Source organism: Pleurodeles waltl, chromosome 4_2 (genome assembly GCF_031143425.1).
Source record: "Pleurodeles waltl isolate 20211129_DDA chromosome 4_2, aPleWal1.hap1.20221129, whole genome shotgun sequence".
Taxonomy (NCBI): Eukaryota; Metazoa; Chordata; class Amphibia; order Caudata; family Salamandridae; genus Pleurodeles; species Pleurodeles waltl.
In genome coordinates, this window is record NC_090443.1 from 80,826,981 (window position 1) to 80,850,562 (window position 23,582).

A 23,582-nucleotide genomic window follows, 5' to 3' on the forward strand; every position below is an offset into this window, starting at 1 on the left:
TTCAGAAAATCTAAATAACTTTTTGTGGCTTTTCAACAGCTTCATAAAGGTAATCCCATTTGAAAACAAGTATTAGCCAGATGGATAGTTGAGTGTATTCAAACTTGCTATCTCAAAGCTAAAAGGCAACTATTAGTAACTCCTAAACCACATTCTAATAGAAAGAAAGGAGCTTGAATGGCATTCTTAGGAAGTGCAGACATATTCAAAGGAACTACGTGGTCTACAACACGCACATTTACAAAACACTATTGTGTGGATTTGTTGTCTCGCCAACAAGCAAATGTTGGTCAAGCGGTGCTTAAAACACTATTTCAAACTACTCCAACTCCTACTGGCTAGCCACCGCTTATTTTAGGAGGGGACTGCTTTTCGGTCTATGCAAAGCATGTGTATCTCCAGCTACACATGCCATCGAACGGAAAATGTAATTTGTCTAGTTCACATCTGTTCGTGGCATGTAGTGCTGCAGATTAACATGTGCCCTCCCTCCTGCCTGGAAGCCTGTAGCCGTTGTGGTACTTTATTATGTAAATATGTATGTTCGATGGCATGTGTAGCTGCAGATACACATGCTTTGCATATCCCGCCATTTAGTGTTGGGCTCTGAGTGTTACAAGTTGTTTTTCTTCGAAGTAGTCTTTTCAAGTCACAAGATCAAAGGACTCCTCCCCTTTCGGCTCCATTGCGCATGGGCGTCGACTCCATCTTAGATTGTTTTCTTTCCGCCATCGGGTTTGGACGTGTTCCTTTTCGCTCCGCCATTTTGGTTTGGAAAGATAGTTAGAATCTCAGAAAATTTGACGGTATTGTTTGCGTTCGGTATCTGGTTAGTTTCAACAGATCGACACCGATATTTGAAGAGCTCCGGTGGCCCTTCAAGGTTTTTCGATCCCCCGTCGGGGCCTGGTCGGCCCGACCACGTGTCTCTTCAAGGCTAATGGAACGGACCCCATTCCGCTTCTGCCCCAAATGTCACAACAAGTATCCTTATGCAGATCAGCACCTGGTCTGTAACTTGTGTTTGTCTCCAGAACACAAAGAAGATACTTGTGAAGCCTGTCGAGCGTTTCGGTCGAGGAAGACATTAAAAGAGACCGAAGAGCGAGAAGACTGCAGATGGCGTCGGCGCCGACAGGACAAAGACACTTGGAGGAGGAAGAAGAAACCTTCTCCATCGAGGAGTCGGACTCGGACGAGGTTGATCCCGAACAGACGCCTAAAACCGTGAGTAAGACATCGACACATAAAACTCACGAGAAGACTGCAAAAGCCCAGGGGAAGCCACCGCCAGCAGGCCATGGCTTAACCCGAAAAATAGGTGACCGAACATCGGCACCGAAAAAAGGCACGCATGTGTTGAAGACATCCGACTCCGGTCGAGATACCGGCACACAGCAGACTCGACCCGAGACAGCGGGTCCGAGCCAGTTCGGCACCGAGAGGGCGTCACCGAGGCGAGTCGGCACTGAGAGACCGGGACGCCCAAAAAAAAAAAAAAAGTGTTGTCGGAGCCGAAAAAGACAGCCGAAAAAGTTTCCATGCCGAAACATCCGGCCTCGGAACCGAAATCAGGTTCCTACACAGAGGAACAGGGACTGTCCTCACAAATGCAAGGACATAAGTTCGGACAAGAACTAGAGCCAATGGAGCCAGATTACACTCCGAGAAGGCTCCACATCCAAAAGGACACAGGGAAGATAAGTAATCTTCCCCCAATTAGGATGAAAAGAAGACTTGCCTTTCAAGAAAAAGACAAGCAGCCACAGGCAAAGGTGGCAAGACAAATAACACCGCCACCATCTCCACCACGCTCAACGCACACATCACCGGTAGCCACTCCTCCACTAATGCAGTCTCCAACTCATACTGGAAGGAGTCAAGATGATCCCGACGCATGGGATCTTTATGATGCACCAGTATCAGATAACAGCCCAGACTGTTACCCAGCGAGACCGTCACCACCTGAGGACAATACAGCATACACACAGGTGGTTTCAAGAGCAGCGGCATTTCATAATGTCACCCTGCATGCAGAACCTATAAAGGATGATTTTTTATTCAACACACTATCCTCCACTCATAGCTAATACCAAAGCCTCCCTATGCTACCGGGAATGCTAAAACACTCCAAACAGGTGTTTCAGGAGCCTGTGAAGGGCAGGGCCATAACTCCAAGGGTGGAGAAAAAATACAAGCCACCACCAACAGACCCGATATATATCACGCAGCAATTAACGCCAGATTCTGTGGTAGTAGGGGCAGCTCGCAAGAGAGCAAACTCTCATACCTCGGGAGACGCACCACCTCCAGACAAGGAGAGTCGCAAGTTCGACGCTGCAGGGAAAAGTGTTGCAGCACAAGCGGCCAACCAATGGCGCATTGCAAACTCACAGGCACTGTTGGCAAGATATGATAGGGCTCATTGGGACGAAATGCAACATTTCATTGAACACTTACCCAAAGAGTTCCAGAAAAGGGCACAACAGGTGGTGGAGGAAGGACAGAGTATCTCGAACAATCAGATACGGTCAGCAATGGATGCAGCAGATACAGCTGCGAGGACAGTAAATACTGCAGTAACCATAAGGAGACACGCATGGCTGCGTACGTCAGGATTCAAGCCGGAGATACAACAAGCCGTGTTGAATATGCCTTTTAACGGACAGCAGTTGTTTGGGCTGGAGGTGGACACTGCTATCGAAAAACTTAAAAAGGACACTGATACGGCCAAAGCCATGGGCGCACTCTACTCCCCACAGAGCAGAGGCACATTTCGCAAAACACAGTTTAGAGGGGAGTTTTGAGGACAAACTACAGAACCCACAACCTCACAAACAAGGCCCACTTAGACCCAATATCAGCGGGGAAATTTTCGGGGACAATATAGAGGGGGACAATTCCAAAAGAGTAGAGGAAAGTTCCAAGGTCCCAAAACTACTCAAAACAAGCAGTGACTTCCACGCCACAAATCCCCAACACATAACACCTGTGGGGGAGATTAACCAAGTTTTACAAACATTGGGAGGAAATAAGACACTTGGGTCCTAGCAATTATCCAGCATGGTTATTGCATAGAATTTCTCAAATTCCCTCCAAATGTCCCACCGAAAACACACAATATGTCAAAACAACACATGGGCCTTCTAGGACTAGAGGTCCAAGCGTTGCTACAAAAAGAAGCAATAGAATTAGTACCAATTCATCAGAAAGGAACAGAAGTTTACTCTCTGTACTTTCTCATACCCAAAAAGGACAAGAATCTAAGACCTATATTAGATCTCCGAACGTTAAATACCTACATCAAATCAGATCACTTTCACATGGTGACATTACAGGACGTAATCCCATTGCTCAAACAACAAGACTACATGACAACACTAGACCTAAAGGATGCATATTTCCATATACCGATACATCCTTCACACTGAAAGTACTTAAGGTTTGTATTCCAAGGGGGACATTACCAATTCAAAGTGTTGCCATTCGGGATAACAACTGCGCCAAGAGTTTTTACAAAATGCCTGGCAGTAGTGGCTGCACATATCAGGAGGCAGCAAATACATGTGTTCACGTACCTAGACGATAGGTTAATCAAAACCAACACGCAAAAACGGTGTTCACAACACACAAAGTATGTCATAGAAACCCTCCACAAACTAGGTTTCTCACTCAACTACACAAAGTCACACCTTCAACCGTGTCAAACACAGCAATACTTAGGGGCGACAATCAACACAACAAAAGGAATTGCCACTCCAAGTCCACAAAGGGTACAGGCATTTCACAATGTAATACAGGCCATGTATCCAAAACAGAAGATACAAGTCAAGATGGTGATGAAACTACTAAGCATGATGTCCTCATGGATGGCCATTGTCCCAAATGCAAGGTTGCACATGCGGCCCTTACAACAGTGCCTAGCATCACAATGGTCACAGGCACAGGGTCAACTTCTAGATCTAGTGTTGATAGACCGCCAAACATACACCTAGCTTCAATGGTGGAACAATATAAATTTAAACCAAGGGCGGCCTTTCCAAGACCCAGTGCCTCAATACGTAATAACTACAGATGCCTCCAAGATAGGGTGGGGAGCACACCTCAATCAACACAGCATCCAAGGACAATGGGACACACGGCAAAAACAGTTTCACATAAATCATTTAGAACTACTGGCAGTATTTTTAGCGTTAAAGGCATTTCAACCCTTAATAAGCCACAAACACATTCTTGTCAAAACAGACAACATGACAACAATGTATTACCTGAACAAACAGGGAGGAACACACTCAACACAGTTGTGTCTCCTGGCACAGAGAATATGGCATTGGGCGATTCACAACCACATTCGCCTAATAGCACAATTTATTCCAGGGATTCAGAATCAGTTAGCAGACAATCTCTCTCGGGATCACCAACAAATCCACGAATGGGAGATTCACCCCCAAATACTAAACACTTACTTCCAAAGATGGGGAACACCACAAATAGACCTATTTGGAACAAAAGAAAACGCAAAATGCCAAAACTTCGCATCCAGGTACCCACAAGATCAATCTCAGGGCAATGCGTTATGGATGAGCTGGTCAGGGATATTTGAATACGCTTTTCCCCCTCTCCCACTCCTTCCGTATCTAGTAAACAAATTAAGTCAAAACAAACTCAAACTCATACTAATAGCACCAACCTGGGCAAGACAACCTTGGTACACAACACTACTAGAACTCTCAGTAGTGCCTCATATCAAGCTTCCAAACAGACCAGATCTGTTAACTCAAAACAAACAACAGATCAGGGATCCAAACCCAGAATCACTGAATCTAGCAATTTGGCTCCTGAAGTCTTAGAATTCTAGACATCTAGACTTACACAAGAATGTATGGAGGTCATAAAACAAGCAAGGAAACCAACCACAAGACATTGCTATGCAAATAAGTGGAAAATATTTGTTTATTATTGCCATAATAATCAAATTCAACCATTACACACATCTGCTAAAGACATTGTAAGCTACTTATTGCATTTAAAAAAGTAAAAACTAGCTTTTTCATCCATTAAAATACATCTTACTGCAATTTCAGCTTATCTGCAAATTATGCACTCAACTTCATTATTTAGGATCCCAGTCATAAAAGCATTTATGGAGGGCCTAAAGAGAATTATTCCACCAAGAACGCCACCAGTTCCCTTGTGGAACCTTAATATTGTCTTAACACGACTCATGGGTCCACCTTTTGAACCCATGCACTCATGTGAGATACAATATTTAACATGGAAAGTAGCGTTTCTCATTGCCATTACATCTCTAAAAAGAGTAAGTGAAATACAGGCATTCACCATACAAGAACCATTTATTCAGATACACAAGCATAAAGTAGTTTTACGAACTAACCCAAAGTTCTTACCAAAAGTCATATCACCGTTTCATTTAAATCAAACAGTAGAACTACCAGTGTTCTTTCCAGAACCAGATTCTGTAGCTGAAAGAGCACTACATACATTAGACATCAAAAGAGTTTTAATGTACTACATTGATAGAACAAAACAAATACGGAAAACAAAACAACTGTTTGTTGCTTTTCAAAAACCTCATACAGGGAATCCAATATCCAAACAAGGCATGGATAGTTAAATGTATTCAAACCTGTTATCTCAAAGCAAAAAGAGAATTGCCTATAACACCAAAGGCACATTCAACTAGGAAGAAAGGTGCTACTATGGCCTTTCTAGGAAACATTCCAATGACTGAAATATGTAAGGCATCCACATGGTCTACGCCTCATACATTCACCAAACATTACTGCGTGGATGTGTTAACAACACAACAAGCCACAGTAGGACAAGCAGTACTACAAACCTTATTTCAAACAACTTCAACTCCTACTGGCTGAGCCACCGCTTTTGGGGAGATAACTGCTTACTAGTCTATGCAAAGCATGTGTATCTGCAGCTACACATGCCATTGAACGGAAAATGTCACTTACCCAGTGTACATCTGTTCGTGGCATGAGACGCTGCAGATTCACATGCGCCCACCCGCCTCCCCGGGAGCCTATGGCCGTTTCGAAGTTGATCTTGAACATCTGTAAAATTTGTAAATATATCACTTTAACCCACATTATGTACATACATATTTACTCCATTGCATGGGCACTATTACTATAATACACAACTCCTACCTCACCCTCTGCGGGAAAACAATCTAAGATGGAGTCGACACCCATGCGCAATGGAGCTTAAAGGGGAGGAGTCCTTCGATCTCGTGACTCGAAAATACTTCTTTGAAGAAAAACAACTTGTAACACTCCGAGCCCAACACTAGATGGCGGGTTGTGCAAAGCATGTGAATCTGCAGCGTCTCATGCCACGAACAGATGTACACTAGCTAAGTGGCCAGAGAAAAGGGGAGGGTGATCCCAAAACATGTTTTCTCTATTTCTCTATGTTAATTTTCATAGGGATTTTGAACAGGGATAGCATCTGAACCAGTGGACAGATTTACACCAGATTTGGCAGAAAGCTAGCTCTTGGTCCAGAAAGCAACCTTCTTGTTATTTGGTGTAAATCTGTTCAGTAGTTTTTGAAAAAACAAATTTGTATATATAGGGACGTGAAGGCTCTGCAAACTGTCTCGATCTTGTGCTGAGATCTGATTGGCTACCAACACTCCAACAAGGAAGTGTTGGCAGCCATCTTGGGATTATGCTTCAGCTGATACCCAGAAAAAAAAGTTTACAAAATGAGAAAATGGGCAGGGTATGGACACCCTGACCCATTAGCTCTGATGCTGGGGGTCCCAGAGGGGATCACCCCCATCCACCTCACTCCCCAGAGGGAAAAAAGCATTTTTAGAAAAAAAAACATTTACCACAAATTTGCGATGGGGTCACAAATCTGTGGTAAAAATATTTTTATAAAAAACAAAAGAACATGCAGGTCTCCCACAGCCTAAGGTAACTATAACTTGCGTCCTTGCCATGCACTGCTAATTACCCCACATAATACATCAATCATGACGTCTTCTATAACATCATTAAAAATATAAATGGAACATTAGCAGTCAAATTATTAAAGAAAAAAACTGTATGACAGGGGCGCGAGTTATAGTTATAGTTATCTTATGCCACAAGTTATAGTTACTTGAAATAACTCTAACTATGCTGAATTTCTATGGTTTTGTGTGAGTAAATTCAGAACTTAACTATAACGTCCTTGTAACCTTAGTTTTTTTGAGTGAATTTCTAAGGTTTTTATAATTATTTTTCCTAACTATAACGTCCTTGTAACTTTTGTTTTTTTCCGTGACTATTGTGTTTTCTTGAAACTTCCACATTCAAACCCTTAAAATAACAGAAGTCTTTAGTGTCATCTTAGGTAGATGGCTTGCCAAATTGACCCCTCCTTGATTCACCTGTAAATGCAGTGGTGATCTCTGCAGCAGAGGAGTCAACATACCGAGCCATCCTATTCAGTTATGCTGTCTGCCAGAATACACGTTGTATTTCAGCATTAAAGGCCTAATTAGTATTCAGATATTGACCTTGAGCATAGGGATTAATAAATTAGCCCAGCCTTCTCTCGGGGATGGTGATTTGTATTAGGAAAATACCAAATAAGCAAAGCCTAAGGGGAATTCAAGTGACCCTTTTAATTTGCTTTATCCATATCCTGACACCCATTTCTCAAAATGTAGAGGAATTTTAGCACAAAACACTGCTCCTGACTGAATTTCACATTACGTGCCGAATGTGAACAAAAACTGGTGGTTTATTTGGCTGGTTATCTGCATACTCGTGATGGTCGTGGTCTACAGACACCAAATGAAGACAGGTTGAGGGCTCTGCCTTTAGTGTTCTAGCAGTGTGAACTTAGGTTCAGAAAGGTGTTGATCGTGTGTGCTAGACTTTGCTTCCTGTCTCATTTAACAATTTAGCTACTCTAAAATTATCGAGACTCAGCATGTTCAGTGCTGTGCAGAATCCACATAACTAAATAGCTATGACCTGTGATGCCACTGGATAATTGATTCAGCTTGGTTTTTGGGTATCTGTAACCAACATCATTCTACACCAACCTCAAACTTTCCCTGAGAAGCTGCCCTTTAGCATAATCCCTTAGTTTTCAAAGCTTCTTTTCTCAAGTCTAACAAAGTTGTAGCCCTCCAAGAACAGACGAGCAGTTTCCGCTGGTACATTGCATCACGTGTGAGGGGGTGGGGGTCCATGTTAAAATGGTGAGGCCCAGGAGCCTGACAATGGGCAGCTGTTCTTGAGGTTGTGCTGGAGATCAATTAAGAAACAGCTATGAGAATGTCAGCAAAAACGGAGGTAAAAAGCTTGAGAGGCCTCTTTGCTTTGTATTAATAATTTATTGAATCTGGCACTGCTGCTTCTCTCACATTGGTAATATTTTTCTGACCAGATGTTCTAATTTTTTAATACAGGGAGCTGCTAGGGTAGCAGAGAACTGTATGCAATGTGCAGGCCATTCATTTAAGTATCAGTGAGGCAACTGATCTTTTAGAATTTTAGTTTGATGAAATTGCCACCATTCAGTAATCTGTAGTATGAGCCTTTAAACTCTTATCGTTTTATAAAAAGTTTCAGGGTTATAATCTACAAAGGTTGACTATTTAACCCCTTTCAATTCTACTTAAATGGGGACGATGCTATCTCCTGTTTTAAGACATTTATTTTCTGCTGGTTGCTTGCAGTGGCTTTTGGCGCTTTTGCTTAACAGTATACATTTATTCCTCATTTTGCTTCTGTCTTCTGCAGTTGGATCCAACGCTTGTCGAGTGAACAATGGGGGCTGCAGCAGCCTATGTCTGGCAACCCCGGGCAGTAGGCAGTGCGCCTGCGCAGAGGACCAGATCTTAGACGTGGATACCGTCACTTGCAAAGGTGAGGCCAGAACTTATGAGTCTACACACTTTATAGCATTTGCTTAAGAAGATGCTTTGTGGGTGGCTACAGACTTCAGTGCAGGTGGCACCATGTTGACATTCTTCTGTCCTGGAAACTCCTTACCTTACACCCAACAGCTCCTCCACTGATGCTTTACCATTTTAACCTTGAAAATTTCTCCTTCATTCTCTTCAGTCCTGAACTTACTGTTGCACCATTCCCTTCTAAGGCCAGAATTGCCTTTTCCCGGCTTTTCTCCTGGATAATTCCCCAATCTAGAACCAACTTCCTGTGTGATTTGCATACCCCCCTCACTTTCCAACCTGCTGCTTCCTCAGTTTGTCCTGGAGGCTTCCCACCCTCTGGTTTTTCATTCTGCAAACCCTAGGTCAATAATGTGAGTTTGCCTACCAACAAAACTCATGATGTTCGTATCTGTCCCACAGGCCACATTCTCTATTTAAGTTCCAGATTTTATAGTGGAAAGCCCTTAAATTGGTGTAACAACACAGAAAGCCCACAGTTGCACTGCGGTGTCCACTCCTTCTTTTTCACCATAGACTTTCAGTACTACCGGCCTTGTCATTAACCTCATCTTTTGTGTCCTCTATCAGCCATTGTATTTCCATTATGGAACACCCACAATGAATTGTGCAGCATTTAGGCCTTACCAGCAGATAACTTTAACATTGCCATCAATCAGTATACTTCTGCATTTTGTGTTTAAAGCCTCACATGTGTTCTTCTGTTCTCGCTTCTCTTCTAGGACATGGCACTAACATTTGTGGTTGTCCACTGCTGTCTATCTCAGAACTCCTATATTATTTAAAAATCAATTTGTCCACATCTAATGTGCAGGACTAAAAATGTGATTTGAGGCATGCATCCCAGTGCTTAATTTGTGAAAAAAATGAAAAATACAAAGAATAGCTTTAGTTCAGTTTTTTTAAGAAGCCCATCACTGTCACTGCTAATTAATAGGGTTGCTGAATACCATGGATGCCTAGACTTTCTTCTACGTAATTCCTTTTTTCCTCCACTGACCTACCCTTAATGTAGCTTTATATCACTTGTGCTGATTCTTTTTTTCCCCTGAAATTTTCTTGTTGTCCCTGTTCTTCTGTCGTTTTCATTTGTGCCTTGTGTGAATCCTTCTAGCTGTGGGAAATGTTTGATGATGAAAATTAACCTCTCCTCCTCAAAAAATGAATGCAGCGCCTTTTAACTTCATACATTAATAAATTCTGTGCAAAACACATCTGTTCTAAATGTACATATTTATAGCTAAGAACACCCAAAGCTCTTCCATGTTGTGATTTCTGTGTTTTGGATAAAAAATGTGATGATGTTAGATTGGAGGTTTGGCAGTTTTGTGGTTTTCCCATCCATTTGACTTCTCTTTTGATCACTGACATATTTTTCTATTAACAGCAAACCCGTCCTACATTCCACCACCTCAGTGCCAGACTGGAGAGTTTGCCTGTAAGAACAGCCGGTGTATCCAGGAGCGCTGGAAGTGTGATGGTGACAACGACTGCCTAGACAACAGTGATGAAGCACCAGAGCTCTGCCGTACGTAGTACCAGATCCTTAGGCCTTTTCCAGAAGTCCCTGAGCTCTGTCCCACGAGGGTACCTCCATCTGAGACTGGAGCCACTGATATGCCACATACATAGTTCCACCCTTTAGTCTGCGAAGTTCCTGAGCTTTGCTCAATGTATTACTCTTCATATTCTACTCCGCTGTGTACTTCATTGTATTTAAGCACTCATATCACTGAAACCCACACTTTTCCCTAATAATGTTATGCATTGTGTCACTCTGTGAATGATGGTGTAATAGGGAGACTGACACATTTGTCCCTTACCACAGACCAGCACACCTGCCCCTCAGACCGTTTCAAGTGTGAGAATAACCGCTGCATTCCCATCCGCTGGCTTTGTGACGGGGACAACGACTGTGGCAACAATGAGGATGAGTCAAACTCCACCTGCTCAGGTGGGTGCTCCACACTTCCTAATATTTTTGCTTACTTCTATTTTTTTGTAGGCTCAGAAGGGTTAATTACGAAAATTAACATTTCATAATTAATGTCTCTTCACTCTAAGTGCATTTTCCTTAGTACTGGGAACAGAGTGGTGGTGGGGTTACCATACTTCATCCTTCTCCTATCGGACATCCCTGCTTTGAAAGAAAGCCAACTAATGGTTAGCCTGTGTGACAGCTAGACATGTTATAAAGACCTTTTTACTCGTCCACTTTTTGTTTTCAGTTTTTTTTTTTTTTTACATTGGCATATTAAATCCATAATTACTAGAAGTGAAGCAGATACCGGAATTCGAACCAGGATCCTTATATTCCTAAATTAGCAGCTATTGGCACGAGGACTCCTCCCACCCACCTACTGCTTTGGAGCCATTCACTACCCAGAATTGTCAAATACTCTTTGGGAACAGTTGCAATATACAAACGTATCTGGGAATTAGAAATTAGAACAGTCCTTTCTTTTCCAAAAAGCACCACCTAAGATTATTTTCAAAAAGAGAAAATGTGTGTTTGAAAAGTCTGCAGTGAAACTTCGTGAAGTGTTAAGAGGAGGAAAGATCTGTTGAAAGCATACAAGGTGACCTTGAAGATCAGTACAGAAAAATGTTGTTAACCTAAATTTTGGATACAACAGTTTGTCTATTTTCATCATCTTTATTTTGCACTTCTCAGGTACTCTGAATAATGCTCCTTGAGATACTCATCCATTTGCTGAGAATTGGAAATAGCGTTTCCTTTTGATTGATTCTGATGGGAATGCCCCACAATTTACTCATTATCCACCTAAACGAGGAAAACCAGCTAGTGTTCGTAGGGAGGAACAGGGACAGCTCACGAAACCAATCCCGATCAGAAAGGGCATATGACATGGCTGTGTACTTGCCCCAACTTTATTTTCTTTCTTCTTGAATGAAGTAGTACAGTTCCTTGCAGCGATACCATCAGATGCACCATCCCTGGCAAATATGACGATATCCACACTGTTGTTTGTCAACAACACCCTACTAGTATCTCAGACACCCAAAGAACTGGAAACCTTGTTGCTACGCTTTGAGGAGTTCTGTCCGCCTAGAGGCCTAGAGATTAAAATAGCAAAGACAAACTACATGACAATAAACAAGTATAATTCATATAGAGGGAAAATGTACCTGGGTGGTGAGGAACTCGACAGGGTAGATGATTCTAGACATCAAACTATCATCTGGTATGTCATGTAAACATCACATAGAAAAATCTACTTTAAGGCATAAACAAATAGCAGTTGCCATTTTGAATGAGTGCCGTTCTGCAGGTAGCAAAACCATAGCACCCCCTTGCAGATTTATGATTCTAAAGCCGTGGCTGTGCTACTGTATGGAGCAGAATTTTTTTGGGGGGTCCAACTTGATGGGTATGGTTGAAACTGAGCGTGAGTTTGTTAGAACCCTGTTGCCCCTCCCCCCAGCACCCTTTCCTACCAACTTGGCTTGGGTAGGAAAAGCATAGCTGCCAAAGCCAGGCCTATGCCAGTCCTGTTCTGTCAGAGGCTCAGAACCTCTCCTGAACTTCTCAACTATGCAGAGATGTAGACGTTTCAGGATATAACTAGGCTAGATAGATTTCATAAGATCGAGTGGTGCAAAATATCAGAAAGATCAGGAAAATAATTGAACTAGTTTATCCTGGTAGTCGTGTCAGTCCTTTATTCTTCAAATTACCAATGCTGGTACTTTTGCTTACTGCAAACAGTTCTTTTACTAAAACAAATCCTGTTTTCTTTACCTGTCTAATTAATTGCTCCTTCTCTGTAGCCACTAAAAATCATATTTTGTAAGTATTTATTGCATGCACTACTCACTGCATGACCATCACGTAAGAAATGGTCTTCAATACAGCCATTCACCACTCCTTCCATTCCCCCACCTTCCTTTTAAGATCGTAAGGGTCATAAAACGTAAGTTTTTTAAAATTATATTTATTTTCTTGGAAGTTAGGATCCTATGTCACTGCCCAGGCAGTAGGCTATTGCTTCTTTAAATGTATTTGCTGTGTGGTACTGACACTGTCAAAAGAGAGAGAGGTTGTGCCTCTTTGTAAAGGCTGGTTTCCAGAGCTTCATTTTTTCTGTTAAGTACAGCAGTATTGCGTTTGAAGGCAAGAAACCAAAACTTTTATCTAGTCTGCTAATAACAAGTAGACTGCTAAGGGTTAATTTCAAATCTTATTTCAGAATAAAACTTCACACCAAGGAACAAGTTAAACCAGGCTTGCAGCTATCCTGCTGAACGATTTAGTCACATTAGCCACATGCATCCCAAATTGCCCTCTCACTGTCCACAATTGCTGTCGGTTGCAAATTGACCACTTTTTTGGTGGTCATTCTCCAGTTTTTCATTTATGGGGACTCACCACCTGGTAATCTTGAACACTTAATACTTGGATGGCCCCTGGAACATAATGAAATGAAATTAACTTAAGGCCTGATTGGTGCATTTAACTTTCCTGTAAGGCTATAGTGTATGGTGCACAACTACATCCCTGGCATGGAAAGTTATATGCCACTTAATGGATTACAGCACATATTGTGCAAACATGATTGGAAACATGGTTTCAGACCTCCCCAGTGTAGCCTGAAAGAAGCATCTTGAACTTTGCTGCCCATGCCCAATGAAATATCCTTTTTGACATGTAGGAAACCTGATTTAAGATGTGTAAATTGGTCACCTCTTGGCTCATCTTGCCCCCCACGAGGTATGGTGCATAATATTTAAGTGTAGAACATGTGTGACATTAGAAATGGCATGTTCCTCCAGTGTTAGGTCCAAAACGACATTGTCATTGGTCAGGATGTAGCCGGCACCTAGGAAATGACAAAGGTCTTCATTATGAGTCCGGCGGTTTTAAGACAGCCAGACTCTCAGTGGTGGTCAGACCACTGCCGTCATGGTGATCTGACCGTCACATTACGACCGTGGCAGAACCGCCATGGTCCGACTGCTGACACCACTGGGTTTTCCCCAGTCAACAGCCTGAGGGTCTTGGTGGTTGTAATCCGCCAGGGTGGTGCTGCATGCAGTGCCTCCCTGGGGATTACAACTCCCCAATCCGCCAGCCTTTTCATGGTGGTTGGACCGCCATGGAAAGGCTGGCGAAATGGGGGTGTCTCGGGTCCCCTGCACTTGGCATGGGCAGTGCAGGGGCCCCAAAGGACAGCCCCGTTGCGCTTTCCACTACTCAAATTACTGGCAGTGGACCGCCACATTGCTGCCGGCTCAATTACAAGCTGGCATCAATGTTAAGGCCCTGTTACCCACTGGGCTGGCAATCAGGTGGCGCTACGAGTTTGAGCCTCCCGCAAAACTCGTAATGAGGGCTAAAGTGTAGATTATACACTGTGATCTGCAATGTTTTAAACGTGCCAGCTGCAAACTCACTTCAAAGCAAGTTGTTGTGTTTAAAAAATCCAATCTGTTGTTGAAGTTGGATTTCTAGCAAACATTTTGGGAATCTAACTTTTTTAGAAAGTTATCTTTACTCTGCCTGAAGCGGCTGGAGGATACTTTGCATTATCTCTTCAGCACTGCCCCGCTGGTTCTTGGGCTGAATTTGGTGTGAAGAGATGTCAAAACTGCCATCAGAGCAAAGACATGCACGAGTGCACGGGAGGTGTTTTGTTCCCCTGGCAGCAAGACCTGCTAGCGGTGGGCAGTGGAACTTAATTTACTTTAATGAGACCTTCCCATGTCACAAGTAAAGTTGAGTGACACCTGGAAATACCCCAGCTTTTGTCCCCCTTGTCTAACTGGCACCAAACCCTGGAGCAGGAAAGCTACTGCCAGAACCAGTTTCAAGTGACTACAGAAGGTAGTTCACTACCTTGGCCACACCGGTTGGTGGCCACGCAGGATCTGCACAATCTAAGATTTGTTTCCCCATCTTGGATTTTCAGAGTGAAGATCTGTAGGAAAATGGCTCCCTGTTGCAGTTACCCCCCCCCCCCCCCCCCCACACTTTTTGCCTGATACTAATGCTGACTTGACTGAGAAGAGTGCTGGGACCCTGCTAACCAGGCCCCAGCACCAGTGTTCTTTCACCTAAAATGTACCATTGTTTCCACACTTGGCACACCCCTGGCACACAGATAAGTCCCTTGTAAAAGGTACCAGTGGTACCAAGGGCCCTGTGACCATTGAAGGTCCCTAAGGGCTGCAGCATGTGTTGTGCCACCCTTAGGGACCACTCACCTAACACATGCACACTGCCATTGCAGATTGTGTGTGTTGGTGGGGAGAAAAAGGCAAAGTCGACATGGCATCCCCCTCAGGATGCCATGCACCCAAAATACTGTCTGTGGCATAGGTAAGTCACCCCTCTAGCAGGCCTTACAGCCCTAAGGCAGGGTGCACTATACCACAGGTGAGGGCATAGCTGCATGAGCAATATGCCCCTACAGTGTCTGTCTATTCCTAGACACTGTAAGTACAGTGTGGCCATATTAAGTATATGGTCTGGGAGTTTGTCAAAAACGAACTCTGCAGCTCCGTAATGGCTACACTGAATACTGGGAAGTTTGGTATCAAACTTCTCAGAATAATAAACCCACACTGATGCCAGTGTTGGATTTATTAAAAAATGCACACACAGGGCATCTTAGAGATGCCCCCTTTACTTTACCCAATCCTTCATTGCAGCACTGACTGGTCTGTGCCAGCCTGCTGCTGAGAGACGAGTTTCTGACCCTCTCGGGTGAGAGCCTTTGTGCTCTCTGAGGCCAGAAACAAAGCCTGCACTGGGTGGAGATGCTTAACACCTCCCCCTTGCAGGAACTGTAACACCTAGCAGTGAGCCTCAAAGGCTCAGGCTTCGTGTTACAATGCCCCAGGGCACTCTAGCTAGTGGAGATGCCTGCCCCCTGGACACAGCCCCCACTTTTGGCGGCAAGTCCAGGGGAGATAATGAGAAAAACCAGGAGGAGTCACCCACCAGTCAGGACAGCCCCTAAGGTGTCCTGAGCTGAGGTGACCCCTGCCTTTAGAAATCCTCCATCTTGATTTTGGAGGATTCCCCCACAGGAATAGGGATGTGTCCCCCTCCCCTCAGGGAGGAGGACCAAGGAGGGTGTAGCCACCCTCAAGGATAGTAGCCACTGCCCCCCAGACCTAAACACACCCCTAAATTCAGTATTTAGGGCGACCCTGAACCCAGGAAATTAGATTCCTGCAACCTGAAGAAAGAAGGACTGCTGACCTACAAGCCTGCAGAGAAGGAGGAAGACGACAACTGATTTGGCCCAACTTCGAAAACCTGCTCCGGCGACGCATCCGACAGGGGCCAGCGACCTCTGAAGCCTCAGAGGACTGCCCTGCACTACAGGACCAAGAAACTCCCGTGAACAGCGGCCCTGTTCAAAACCAGCTACTTCTTTGCAACAAAGAAGCAACTTCCAAAGACTTCACATTTCCAGCCAAAGCGTGAGACTCTACACTCTGCACCTGACGCCCCCGGCTTGACCTGCCGAAAACCAACACCTCAGGGAGGACTCCCCGGCGACTGTGAGCCCGTGAGTAACCAGAGATGACCCCCCTGAGCCCCCACAGCGACGCCTGCAGAGGGAATTCAGAGGCTCCCCCTGACCGCGACTGCCTGTAACAAGGGACCCAACATCTGGAACCAACACTGCACCCGCAGCCCCCAGGACCTGAAGGAACCGAACTTCGACGCAGGAGTGACCCCCAGGAGACCCTCTGCCTTGCCCAGGTGGTGGCTGTCCCGAGAAGCCCCCTGTGCCTGCCTGCACCGCTAGAGTGACCCCCGGGTCCCTCCATTGTTTCCTACCTGAAACCTGACACCTGCTTGGCACACTGCACCCGGCCGCCCCTGTGCCACTGAGGGTGTGTTTTGTGTGCCTTCTTGTGCCCCCCCCCCCCCCAGTGATCTACAAACCCCCCCCCGAGGACAAAGGTACTTACCTGCTGGCAGACTGGAACCGGAGCACCCCTGTTCTCCATAGGCGCCTATGTGTTTTGGGCACCTCTTTGACCTCTGCACCTGACCGTCTCTGAGCTGCTGGTGTGGTAACTTTGGGGTTGCCTTGAACCCCCAACGGTGGGCTGCCTAAGCCCCAGGACTGAGACTTGTAAGTGTTTTACTTACCTCCTAATCTAACCTCTACTTACCTCCCCAGGAACGGTTGATTTTTGTACTGTGTCCACTTTGAAAATAGCTTATTGTCATTTTTACAAAGACTGTACATGATATTGTTTTCATTCAAAGTTCCTAAAGTATCTAAGGGAAGTACCTTACATTTAAAGTATTAACTGTAAATCTTGAACCTGTGGTTCTTAAAATAAACTAAGAAAATATATTTTTCAATATAAAAACCTATTGGCCTGGAGTAAGTCTTTGAGTGTGTGTTCCTCATGTATTGCCTGTGTGTGTACAACAAATGCTTAACACTACCCTCTGATAAGCCTGCTGCTCGACCACACTACCACAAAATAGAGCATTAGAATTATCTACTTTGGCCACTATCTTACCTCTAAGGGGAACCCTTGGACTCTGTGCACACTATTTCTTACTTAGAAATAGTATATACAGAGCCAACTTCTTACAAGAGCACTGTGGGATTGTTTACAGTATAAGTAAATAGGAATTTCTGAAAAAGTGTGTTTGGGTTACCCCAGGGAACATTTGCCCCATTGTTTAGGGAGTACCTAGGAGTCAACCCAACCCACTTGCTTGTGCCAGACATACATGTGGCATCCCATGGCATCTCCTTAGAGCACTTCCTGGACTTGCTGTATGTGACCCAAGACTAGCCCTGAAGGACATGACCTGTTCTCTCTGGTACACGAAAGGAAGAACGGGACTCCAAGTATCAGCTGGCTGCCCTTCTAAGTGGCTATAGGGAGACAACAAGCTGCAAGAGACTTTTTCCTGGAAATGTCCAGGTGACAATTGGCAAATGGTTCTGGAGTGGAATTTGCTTTTGATCTCTGCCTGGCTCCCTAACAGTCTCTTATGTGTCATCCTACGAAGTCCTGGGGACCTTCAGAGTGTATTCCTATGATTGTTTAAGCACCATTAGGACACTTGGAAATTTTGAAAAGGTTTTCCTCCAGAGCTTCAGCGGGGCGCATGTGAAAACGTATCTGACAGGCAATTTAACTGTGTTGGATTGAATTTCAGCTTTATCCCAGTGAAGGCTCCCTCCACTCCTGAAAAACTATTAATTCCCGTTCTGTGTTGGAACTTAAAAAAAACGAATTCAACGAGAAATCTCCAAAGTGACCAACCTGCTTCAGTATCCTGCCTTTGGTTCCACTTGGTAGTTACAATTTCAGTGGTGGCCTACTCAGAGCATTTTTCTTTTCAAAAATTGACTGTCCCTTTTGGTGTTTAGAAACGTATTCAAACTTTTTGACTTCCAGTCTTTCACTCTGTACCAATGCACTTGGTGTATCTAACCAGGGTTCCATTGCAGTTGACCTTAAATCAAACCTAGGTCCTGTTCTATCGCTTCTATAGACGATCATTGGCTCTGAATGTGTGTATTTTTTTTTTTTTTTTTTTTGCCCTATGTTCACATAAATCTTCAAAACTTTCAATCTTTAGTTCCCCTATTGGTTTTCCTTTGTTTTGGTCTTATTTCACCCATAAAATTGTTCTGTATTTTAAAATTGGTTGTGGAATTTAATTGTATTTTATGTGACTTGTTCTACACTGTATGCACTGCTTAAATACTTTGCACGTTGCCTTTGATTGTAGCCTGTCTATTTTAGTCACATTACGAGGGATTGAGCACAGGTTTATTTAATGTAATTTGTGTGATATCAAGCAAGTGCTGGTCTTATCCTTTGAGGTGGACACTTGTCATCCCCAAATATTAATCCTCTTTCCTACACTGTACTATATGAAGTATGCACAATCAAACACTAAACATCACTTGTTTAAAGCTGACAGTTTGAACCGTTTTGTCTCCTATGTTTTCTGCAAAGTAGCAGCACTGCATGACAAAGGTATTTGTTTATTCCTTTACCTTGCTCAGGTAAAAAAAAAAAAAAAAAAATTTGAACACTCTTCCTGACTTTTGTTGATGTGTACCTTCAAAGATCTTTGTGTTGCCAGTTTTTGAAGCTATTGTACTGTCCCTAGTCATTTAGAACATAATATACTTTCTTTATGATCAGGGCATAGCACTGGTCACACTGTGTAATGTCTGCCTGTCCCTGTCTTTGTAGCACGGACTTGCCCTCCCAACCAGTTCTCTTGTGCCAGTGGCCGGTGCATCCCGATATCCTGGACCTGCGACTTGGATGACGACTGTGGAGACCGTTCAGATGAGTCTGCCTCTTGTGGTGAGTTCCCTATTTGAGGTATAGGTACATTTGCCTCACTCGATAGCAAGTTGGAAAAGAGGCTGGTATATACCAGGCAGACTTGGTTGGCTTAGGAGTTTAACACATCAGGGTCATGTAGCAGTTTATATTGGCATAAATATTTGACTGTACTGTCACAATACTGTTTATTCATGTGTCTAACAGTTTAATTTCACCATGGCCCAGAACACCATGGTGTTCTAGATCTATGGGCTGACTACACTAAAACCTTTGGGATGAAGATGCATCGCTTCTGCTTAAAGCGAGCATTCTGTTAAATCTGAGTTGCCTAATTTTTTTATACCTTAAAAGTTGTTTACAGTTTGTTTCTGAGGTTGAGAGGCTAGAGGAGTCAACATTGAGAAGTTTGATGAAGAAAAAGTGCAGGCTAGAGTTCAAGCAAATAGGCAAACTTCTGTTTTGGATGTTTCTTAATCATGCTTTGTGTCTGGGAGGAAATCAGATAAAAGGCAAAACAATGTAGTTTCATTTTGAGAAGTTTCCTGAATCACACAGGATCCAATTCTGATCTCAGGTTGGGGTTGAGGGCATTGCACAGTGTGAGGACCTTTATTTCAGGGTGCGTCCACTGCATGCCATTCTCTTGCACACTTGTTAATGGGTCATGTGGGTGGATAATGATTTAAAGTTACCAGTTGCGATGTAGTGTGGAGCCAATTTTTGCATGTATGCCAAAACGCTTTATGTTCAATGGTATGTGTAGCTGTAGATATACATGCTGTGCATAAGCTTACCATCTAGTGTAGGGTTCGGAGTAGTACAACTTTTTTTTGTTCGAAGACGTTTTCACGTCATGGGATCGTGTCCCCTCCTCTCTGTAATAGTGCACATGGACATTGAGTCCTTTGTTAGACTGTTTTCCTCTGCCGTCAGGTTTGGATGTGTGTTCCTCTCACTCTGAGTTCTCTGCTCCAAACAGTCTAAAACTATCATCGTCTGTGTTGTTTACGAACTATTCCTTAATATCCAACTCTTGTTTCCTTTTTCTACATTTGGAATCGGGTTTTCTCGATCATTCTGGGGACAGAAAGGCCCTCTCGAGCCCTCCCCGGGACTCCCTCTTCCAGGTGGTATCGAACAATGTAGCCCTGATGGAATGCACTCCATTTCGATTTTGCCTTCGCTGCCATTCAAGGTTTCCACACACCAACCAACACCAGGTGTGTAATTTGTGTCTTTCACCAGACCACAATGACCAGACCTGTGATGCGTGCCATTCTGTTTGGTCGAAGAAGACCAAAGGACTCGTTGAATTGAAATGGCGCCTCGACAGCCAGAGGATACACTGGACATCTTCAGAGACAAGTACGCACAAGATTTGGAACAAGAGGGGGTCTTCTCCATTCAGGATTCAGACTCTGATTTGCAGTCAGACCTTGATAGTCAACCGTTGCAACCTCCACAAACTAAGTAAAAAGCCCCTTTTCCCATCGGACAAAACAACCACGAAAGAGGTCACCGCCCTGCCACTGCCTTCCAGCCATGGTCGGAGCCGAGAAACTTACTCGGATGCCTTGCATACCAGCTCGGCACTGAAAAAAGCCAGAGAGAAATCTTTGGCATCGACCTCCAATATCTCCATTTCGGCACCGGCAAAACAAAAACTACATGGTGCATCGGTTCCTACTACTTCGGCACCGGAAAAGAGACAACAGGCACCTACCATTTCGGCTCTGAAAATTTTCCATCCAAAAAAACCTTCAGAATTGAAAAAACACCAAAAGACTTTCAGTGACTCTGGACAGTCAATACCATTCCCTACTTCACAGGTGGAACCAATTTTGAAAGTTATGGATGCTAGGCAGCGTCAACTTCAGATTCAGCAAGGAACAGGGTAGATTATAACATCACCTCCGCCACCTATAAAGAGGAGATTAACTTTTGAAGGAAGTCTTGATTCCTCTGCGCCTCCAAAGACTACCAAAGAAAAGGCTTCTTTTCATACTCTTACATCTCCAGCTTTACCTACTTCTCAACAACATACTCCACCCACATCTCCCCATCATTTAGGGTTCACACCACCTAGTTCACGACCTACTGGGTCTCTGGATATAGGGGATGGATTGTATGAACAGGACCCATGGGATGAGTACGATCTAGACACTATTACACCAAATGATCCGGATCTTTACCCACCTAGACCTTCACCACCTGAGGGTTCCACATCATACCAACAGGTTATAGCAAGGGCAGCAGCATATCACAATGTAAATATGTACACTGATCCAATAGAGGAAGATTTTTTATTTGACACCCTTGGCACAACACATTAGGAAAGTCAGTTCCTTCCAATGCTTCCAGGAATGATCAAACACGCAGAAGAAATATATAAAGAGTCTTTTAGAGCAGGGGTTATCACTCCTAGAGTTGATAAAAAGTACAAAGCTGCACCTACTGATACTTTATATATAAGAGCACAAATTCCTCCACTCTATTGTGGCATTTACTGCATGCAAAAGAGCTAATAGCCTTCTGATAAGGAAAGTTAAAAATATGATAATGCGGGGAAAAGAGTAGAAGCTCAAGTAGCCAATCATTGGCAAATCGCTAATGCTCTGGCTTTACTTTCCAGATACGACAGAGCTCACTGGGATGCTACGGAGGAACTATTACAATACCTACCAACAGAACATCGTAAAAGAGGGGTAGAGATTATAAATGAGGGACAAACGATCTTCAGTAACTCCATTCAATGTGCCCTTGATGCTGCTGATACAGAAGCACGCAGTATTAATACAAATGTCATCATAAGGTGCCATTCATGACTCAGCTGTTCAAGTTTTAAACAGGAAGTACAGCAGGCAGTGTCAAATATGCCCTTTGATAAGGAGCAATTACTTGGTCCACAAGTGGATACCACACTTGAAAAGTTTAAAAAAAGGACAATCAAACTGCCAGAGGTATGGGAGCCTTACAAGCCAGTACACATAGGAGTAATTTTCGTTGTGCAGGGTTTAGCAGAAGATTTTAGTCATTGTTTCAAGAACATTCCACACATCAAACTAAACCCACCTCTCAATACACCAAAGGTTACTTTAGAGGAAACAATAATAAAGGAAGAGGAAAACCATCTACCTCTAGATGTTCCTCATCTGTCACTAAACAATGACTTACCAGAAATAATACCAAAACATACCACTCATGTAGTGGGAAGGTTAAAACTTTTTTACCCCCAATGGACTTAAATTACCACAGATCAATGGGTACTTCAAATTATCCAAAATGGCTATTGTCTGGAGCTCTTTTCCACTCCACCAAATATACCCCCTCATGCCCACAGACTCTCAGAAGATCATCTAACTCTTCTCAAATAAGAAGTACATTCCCTTCTTCTAAAAAGAGCTATAGAACTAGTACCATTGCAATACCAAGGAACAGGAGTTTACTCCCTGTATTTTCTAATCCCCAAAAAAGATGGGTCTCTCAGACCAATATTAGATCTCAGACACTTAAACCACTACATCCTATCAGAACATTTTCATATGGTCACTCTTCAGGATGATCTTATTTCTCTTTTACAACTTTGAGACTTCGTGACAGCCCTAGATATAAAGGACGCTTATTTTCACATTCCCATTTATCCTGCAGACCGCAAATACCTAAGATTTGTAGTAGCAGGAAAACATTATCAATTCAGAGTACTACCATTCAAGGTGACAACCACTTCCAGAGTATTCACAAAATGCCTTGCAGTGATTGCAGCACATCTCAGAAAAAAACCAATTCATATTTGCCCTTATTTGTACGATTGGCTCATCAAAGCCAATTAATTCCCACAGTGTCAAAAAGACACTGAACCTACAATTCATCTCCTACACTCGCTAGGATTCACCATAAACTAAGTCAAATCTCATCTGCAACCTCTTCAAACACAACCATATCTAGGAGCTATCCTCAATACACAATTATGAATAGCCTTTCCCAACCAAAATAGAGTCCAAGCTTTTCAGACATTAATTGCAACAGTAAAACAGAACCAAACATACACAGTAGGAATTGTTATGAAACTGTTAGGAATGGTGGCATCTTGTATTGCCATAGTCCCTCATGCCAGACATCATATGCGTCCTTTTCAACAGTGTCTCTCTTGTCAGTGGTCTCAGGCACAGGGTCAAATGGAAGATCTGGTGTTGTTGGACCGCCAGACTTACCTCTCTCTACATTGGTGGAATACCACAAAACTTATGAAAGGGCAGTCCATTGTAGACCATGTGCCTCAGATTACTCTCACAACAGATGCCTCAAACAA

At 43.5% G+C, this 23,582-nt stretch overlaps 1 protein-coding gene across 2 annotated transcripts in view; it reads left to right on the forward strand.

Moving 5' to 3' along the window:
- The window catches only part of LRP1 (LDL receptor related protein 1), a 1,410,884-nt gene that overhangs the window by 339,319 nt on the left and 1,047,983 nt on the right, over nt 1-23,582 (forward strand). For both annotated transcript variants that reach the window (XM_069230782.1, XM_069230783.1), the window contains exons 15-18: nt 8,781-8,906; nt 10,341-10,481; nt 10,782-10,907; nt 19,175-19,291. In XM_069230782.1, coding sequence (XP_069086883.1) covers nt 8,781-8,906; nt 10,341-10,481; nt 10,782-10,907; nt 19,175-19,291 — 510 coding nt within the window. The remainder of the gene's footprint in view (nt 1-8,780; nt 8,907-10,340; nt 10,482-10,781; nt 10,908-19,174; nt 19,292-23,582) is intronic.